The following is a 6,758-nucleotide window of genomic DNA, read 5'->3' as shown; positions in this document are numbered from 1 at the left end:
AAAACGCACACCCCCTGGCAAAGCACAACACACAACACAAATATGAAATCTGGTAATAGCCTCTCCTCTCTCTGAGAGCAGAAGGTGCCCTGCGTGTCAGGTCCCGGCTGACCGTGACATTTACCACGAGGTAAAGGCTATCCTGTCCTATGCTTCAGTGTGCAAGTTGATGAAATGGGGTTGCTAAGATCTGTAAGGGAGCCTGGCCAATTCTGCAAGATACATGGAAACCTTCTGACTGTCCCCAAAACAGGAGGAAAGTTTTCAGTTATTTCTTTTCCCTAATAACAGAGAAAAGGTGGACTAGAGAGGTCGTGATGGGCCAGTGGTAGAATGCTCGCCTTCCATGAAGGAGACTCAGGTTCAATCCCGGCCAATGCACCACACGCACAGCCACCACCATCTGTCAGCGGACGCTTGTGTGTTGCTAGGATGCTGAACAGGTTTCAGCAGAGCTTCCAGACTAAGACGGACTAGGAAGAAACGCCTGGTGATCTACTTCCCAAAATCAGCCAGTGACTGCGCCATGGAACACAACAGTCTGATCCACAGCTGATCCTGGGGATGGCAGTAGTTTCATTTCGTTGGGCACGACAGGGTTGCTGTGAGTTGGGCTGCCTTAACAGTAGCTAACAAGTTAGCTGAATTTAAATTTTACTTAATTCACAGCACCCGATGCAGAAATGTCAGGTGCTCTGAGCGGAGCTTCCTGACCTGGCTAAGCTGGTTAGACTCAGGTGGGGGCGAATCCATACGGCCAGTCCCATCCCAGGAGACTCAGATTCAGCAGCCATGGGGGAAAATCTGCATTTTTAACAAGCTCCCCAGGGGATCCTGAAACATGTCGATCCAGAATTGGGAACCAGCTGTTAGATGCTATTTAGAGGCCAAAGCCTTTGCATTCTCCCGCTTCCTCAGATTAATTCCTAAAAAAATAATGCAATGAGTAAATAAAGACAGTTTTCAAGATGTTCATGGAAGGACTTTTTTTTTTTTCCTTTTACATTTTTCAACTAGTTAGGACACAAACATTACAATGATTGACTTCTTTCATTTAGTTACATAAATAAAATTTTTATAAATATCTCTTTATAAACAATATAAATAGCTTTACAACATAAATACATTTATGCATGACATGAATTTACAAACAGCAATGTTTTACAGCTGGTTTTGTCAGTCTCTTAAAAACTGTCCCTTGTCATCAAGTTGGTGTAGGTGTGTGTTTTCATGTATATAATATATATAACTTTTTATTTTTCGTTTAAAAAAAACAAACAAACAATAAAATCACAGCCCCTCCAAAATAATCATAAAACAGCTGGTGTTGTGTATTCCCAGTACCAGGGGAAGGGAAAAAAAAAAAAGAAATGTAAAAGCCACATTGCGTTGGAGGTGCTTCCAGATGCTGGGAAGCTGATGACCAAGGTGACCTCATCACAATGGAGCAAGTTTCCAATCCTGAAACACAGAGGGGACACATGAAGCTCAGTTCTGGCCCCTTAGCTGAGAAAGACCAGCCTGCAGGGCAGTTCTAGAACCTTCTTCCCTCTTCCTGCAGTAGCATGAGTCAATGTGCCTCCACCTTTTCCCTGCAGCCACCTGGCGAAGACCTTCCTGTAGGAGGTTTCCAGGGCCCTCACCTTCTTTGTGCCCTGGGCACTTCCTGCCCCAAGCACAGTGGCACCAGCACGTCTGCCAGCCCACCCCCCTCAATCTAACCATACCCTTGGCGCTCACCCGGTGAGACACACGAGGGAAAGAGAATGGAAAGCCCCCTTTCCCCACCTTCCTGCTACAGTGCAAACCCTCAGTCTGATGCTGGTTTTATGTGTCTCAGTGATGGTGGAGGGAGGGGAAGAAACACCTGAGGAGTTGGGACACCTGGGCTGGGATCCCGACTCTGACATTTGCTTCCTACCTGGCCCTGGATAGTTCTGAGTATCACCTTCCTGTCAATAAAATGGGATAATAGCCACCTCCCAGGGCAGCCTTTGAGATTCAACGGGAGGCCACACATTGGGCATCCGGCAGTGTCTGGCCCACAGCCACCACTTAGTAAGCAGCACTTCCTTCCCTAGCTGGCTTTGCTTCAGACAGGCCTGGGCCCAGAGTCCCCTTCAGAAGCAGGGGAAACGAACAGGTATGCTGGGCTTGGTGGGGTCAGAGGTTAGCAGAGCCATTTGATGAGGGCTGAACCAATCCCCTTTGCACTGAGGAAAGCTAAACAGTGTCCAGTCCCTGCTAGCGGGACCCTGGGTGCTCCCTTCTGAGATGGTGGGTGCCCTCCACGAGGACAGCAACATAGAGGGACCCTGAAGGGTTTAGTGAGCTCCCCTCCACTCCCTTCTCTGGCTGCCCTGTCTGTTACAACAGATGACAGAAGTCTGCGATGTTCCCGGGGCCTGTGGACAAGGTGTTCATTCAGGTACCAGCCATGTCTGTGTCTGTCATTAACAGTTTATAACCAAGGCCTATAACCATCAGCGACAGTCATTAGGGTGGCTGCTTGGAGCCAAAGCCAGCCTCTGGGTGGAGGAATGGTCACCACGATAAACCCTGGGCATCTCTAGGCTCTGCTCTCTCACCGAGGGGATGGGAGGAGGTGAAGGTAGAGTAGAGAAGGGTAAGGGGGGTTCATCTATGCTAAAAGGGAGAGCTTCCAGGAAGTTGACAAACTCCACTGGTCAAAGGGATCAAGAAGTCTTAGCGATCTGGATTACCCCTACTTGGTCCCTCTCTCCAGCTCTTTGACCATCACCTGGCACCCACAGCCTGCCAAGTTCAAGAACAAGGCTCCTATGGGTGGGGGGCAGGGTGAGCATTACAGGCACTGCTCCATAGAAGGTTACTGAACTTTTGTTTCGATTCAAAAGTTGGGCTTGGTGCTTAAATCATGGGGTGAAGATGTGAGGCCTGTGACGCCATCTGCTCAGTTTTTGGACGGCAGAGGAAAGAGCAAAGACGGCGCCACGGCAGCTGCTGAGGGCTGGGCCCCGAGTGCCGGGACCATTCTGCTCCCTGTGCAAGGCGCGCGTCCAGCTCACAGACAGAAGCCCCTGCAGAATCGGGGAGAAGCACACAGCTGGGCCAGGAAGAGAGGAGGAGAACCAGCTGAAATCTAGGGCAGATGGAGAGGAGCGCCTGAAAGCTGAGGGGGGCAGGTTTCTCTGGTCATTGTTGGGGGTGCTGCGGGGGCCTCGATCGCCGTAGGCTAGCTTCTAGCTCTCAGGCTGCTCACAAATCAGTAATGGGAGGTGAATAGGTTCAGAAACAACTACACCTCCAGGGAAAAAGTGTTCCATGCTGTAAAAAACAAAGCCAAACCAAACCTGTTGCATCAAATTGATTCTGACTCATGGCCAGAGGCCTAACTGGTGGTGGGGTGGGGGGAGGGTGTGTGTCCCGGGTGTTGCAGGCATGCCCTGGGCACTGCTTGAGGCGGGCGCCAATTAGCAGTTTACATTGGCATCACAGTTTCCCTCGCCAGCTGTGAGAGATCATTCAGCAATTTAACACTAATTGTCCTAGGCACTGTCCATAGTTAGGACCCTGCTCACGGTGACCCTATTGTTACAGAGTAGAACTGCTCCCTAGGGTATTGCCAGGCCTTTCTTCCATGGCACCGCTGGGTGGATTCGAACCATCAAACTTTAGATAGTAGTTGAGTGCAAACCGCTTGCACCTCCCAGGGACCTTGGTTCTGTAAAAAAGGCCAAGGCAATTTGCTGGAGAGGCTCAAAGAGGGGTGCTCTCGTTTCCCATGGGGAGAAGCAGGCGGGGACACGGACAAGACTTTATGCGTGAAGAGACCAGCCTCCCATGTCCTGAAGTGGGACAGACAGGGCATGAAACAGGGAATGGCAGCAGGAGGCAAAGCTAGAAACCAACAGGGGTTTGACCCTGAAGCCCTTGAGTGTCGATGTCGGAGTGTGGGGCATTATTCAGCGGGCACTGCTGGGTGGTGGGAATGGAGAAGAGGGAAGGAGAGAAGACGGGTATCTTTGCAGCAATTGCCAGGACGCGGCACACGGCAGCGGCTGACGCAGCACAGAGGTTTCCAGCCCTGGCGGAGGGTGAGGAGGCCATGCCAGAAACAGGGTGGCTAGAAGCGTGATTGGGGCCAGGGTTGGCTCAGAGCTCACTGTGGGACATGTTGAGTTTGAAGCTAGGGCAAAAGTAAAGACTTATCTTCATCTTTTTTCCTTTGCTTGCCCTGAAATAGGGTCAGGACACTGAGATTCACCCTGAAGTCACCACGGCTGCAGCAGCATCAGGACCCTGGACAGACTAATCTGCCCGCAGTCGTGGTTTAGAGATGGGACAAGAATCAGAATGTCCTGGCCAGCTGAGCTCCCTGGTCAATGCCATCGGGGGCTATTCTGCCTACTGTGAGGGGGCAGGCATTTCTCCCGCTATAATATTTACATAAGATAAATTTTCCAGTTGAGGGTTGAGGAACAGCTGACCCAGAAGCAGTTCTGACCACTTGGCTGCCCGCTACCCTGGGCACCATGCACAGCGTGGCTGACAGATAAACTTACTCCTGGTTTGTGTGTATCCCCTTTTCCTCTGTTCCCACAAACTCATGATCTCCCCTCCACCCCTCAACTGACAAATTGGGGCTGATGCTGCTGGTCTGGAGGTGGATAGCACCCCATCAAGCCTCTGCCTCTCTAGAAGCAGCCAGGTGAGCTCATCCAGGCTGTCGTTACTGACCTTGCCACACTTCCCTGACCCCTAAAATGGGATAATGGGCTGAGGGTAAAGGAGAGCATCCACACACTCATTCCGGGTGGCCTGGCTCCCCTCTAGAGACAGCTTAGTGACCATGGGAGGGGTCTGCAAGGACTGCCCTAGGATCAAAGGGACCGGGCCTGCGGGCGGGGATAAGGCTTGGGTCTGGCCGTGCGGCCGGGGCGCTGGGCGTCCGGAGCGCAGGGCTGCCAGGCTGGTGTACTCACCGCCGCCAGGGGTCGCTGCACTAACATCCCAGGCCGCTCATGGAGCCGATCCGGTCCAGCTTCAGGCCGAAGCAGCCCTTGGACAAGCCCTTCTTGTTGCCTCCTTTGTATTTGCGCGCGCTGGGGTGCTCGTGCTGAAGGCGAGCCCACGCTGCTCGCGACTTGGTGTCCACGCGCATGTCCCGGAGCAGTCTCGACCGGTCACTCTTGGGGTTGGCGCCCCCGGGAGCCTTGTCGCCCTTCTTCTGACCGCCACCCGAAGCCTGGGTCTCGGTCACCTCCTCCCCCGGCGGGGTGCGCGGCGCCTGTCGGAGGAAAAGAGGCGGCAGGTGAAGGGACGCGCAGGGACAGCGCTGGGGCCTTTGCCGGGCCCCTGATGCTCTGGCCAGACGCACCCGCCAGCGCAGTTTGTCACTTGCGATGCCGGACAGGTCGGTCCCTCATCCACCTGCCACGCGGCCGCGGTTGTCCACCCTTCGGGGACACCCTGCCCTCCCCTCCTTCGCCCGTTGGCTACACTGGGTCCTGGGCTGCGCCTCTGTTGACGTCTCCCGGGGCTGGGGAAGTCCATCCTGAGTCCGGGCTTCGAGGGCTCCTGGCTCTCACAGCGCACAGCTTGGGGAACAGAGTCGCCTTCTCTGTTCCCCCCTGCGCGCCACATCCTCCCGGCCCCCCTGCCCCGCGCAGGCCCCGCGTCCCCGCGACAGCACTCACCTTTGGTGGCGCCCCGGGTTTGGCTTGGGAGGGCCGGAGCGAGAGCAGCGTGAGCAGCAGGGCGCAGGCCAGCAGCTGGGAGAGGTGCATGGTGCCCCCTGGGTCGAGGGCGAATGAGGCGGCGGGAGGGCAGGCGAGCGCGGAGCCGCGGGCTGGGCTGCGGGAAGGCGCGGGTCCCAGTGCTGTGCTGCGCCGGCTGGGTGCGCTCTGAGTCCGCAGCTGCGCTCCCGCCTTTATAATCCAACCTGCCGCTGATGTCATCCGCCCGCCCACCCGGCCGCCCGGGCCAATGGCACGGTGCACGCGGCGGCCCCTGGGCCAGGAGGAGGCCGCGGGGGCTCCCCCTCCGCCACCACCGTTATCCCAGCCCCGAGGGACCCCAGGCTCGGCGGGCTCGCTCCGGGCTGCACTCGCGCGAGCGGGGGAGCTCCATTTGCAGCGCGAGCGCCCTGGCGTGCCCAGCCTGGTGCGCCCGGGCCCTGCGCCCGCACTCGCGCCTCATCACCCTGCGCTCGACCTAGAAGGGACCAGTTTCCCTCCTTGCAGGTGCAAGGACAGGCTGGGAGGAATGAAGTCACTTGCCCAAAGTCACATAGTCAGAAAGTTGGCGGAGCCCGAAATCCACGCAGACCTGCCTTGTTGCCAAACTCGTCCCTGGGCACCTGACGGGTGCGGGCGGGGACTTCGGCTCCGCCTTCCACCTGCTAGTCCGGGACACTCAGACCGCACCAACGCGGTTGGGTAGAGGCAGCAGCAGAGGACCCGGCAGGAGAGGTCCGGGCAGGAGGCGCGGGGAGAGCGGGCTTTGCCCGCTCCGCAGTGGGGAGCGCCAGTCTTCTCCATGAAGAGCGCAAACATTTGCGCCAGTGTGTGTGCGTGTGTGTGTGCGTGTGTGTGCGTGCGTGAGTGTGTGTGTGTGTGTGTATACGCGCGTGCGGAGACGGGAAGAGGGGCCCGCAAGGGCAGGCCCGGGATACCGAGCCCTTGTGCCTGTGCGCGGCGCAGAGTGAGTCCCCGCCGTGGCTCCAAGCTCACTCTCAGGCCACCGCACAGAACGTCCCGGGGGTAGACCCGTGGAGT

The 6,758-nt window shown here is 56.3% G+C and overlaps 1 protein-coding gene across 1 annotated transcript; it reads right to left on the bottom strand.

Moving 5' to 3' along the window:
• Positions 1 to 1,241: 1,241 nt before the first annotated feature.
• NPPC (natriuretic peptide C) lies at positions 1,242 to 5,768 on the bottom strand. Its single transcript, XM_004389494.2, has 3 exons — positions 5,679 to 5,768; positions 4,965 to 5,269; positions 1,242 to 1,461 (listed from the first exon to the last, which is right to left on the bottom strand). The coding sequence occupies exons 1-2, from the start codon at positions 5,766 to 5,768 to the stop codon at positions 4,985 to 4,987; spliced, it is 375 nt and encodes a 124-aa protein (XP_004389551.1). The 3' UTR covers positions 1,242 to 1,461; positions 4,965 to 4,984.
• Positions 5,769 to 6,758: the final 990 nt, after the last annotated feature.

This window comes from Trichechus manatus, unplaced genomic scaffold (assembly GCF_000243295.1).
Source record: "Trichechus manatus latirostris isolate Lorelei unplaced genomic scaffold, TriManLat1.0 scaffold00249, whole genome shotgun sequence".
Lineage (NCBI taxonomy): Eukaryota > Metazoa > Chordata > Mammalia > Sirenia > Trichechidae > Trichechus > Trichechus manatus.
The sequence above is the reverse complement of the archived record's forward strand: the minus strand, read 5'-3'. Positions and strand labels throughout refer to the sequence as shown.

Coding starts and splice junctions, on each gene's coding strand:
- NPPC (XM_004389494.2), bottom strand. CDS start 5,768: ATGCACCTCTCCCAGCTGCTGGCCTGCGCCCTGCTGCTCACGCTGCTC. Junction 5,270..5,678: donor AACCCGGGGCGCCACCAAAG/GTGAGTGCTGTC, acceptor TTCCTCCGACAG/GCGCCGCGCACCCCGCCGGG.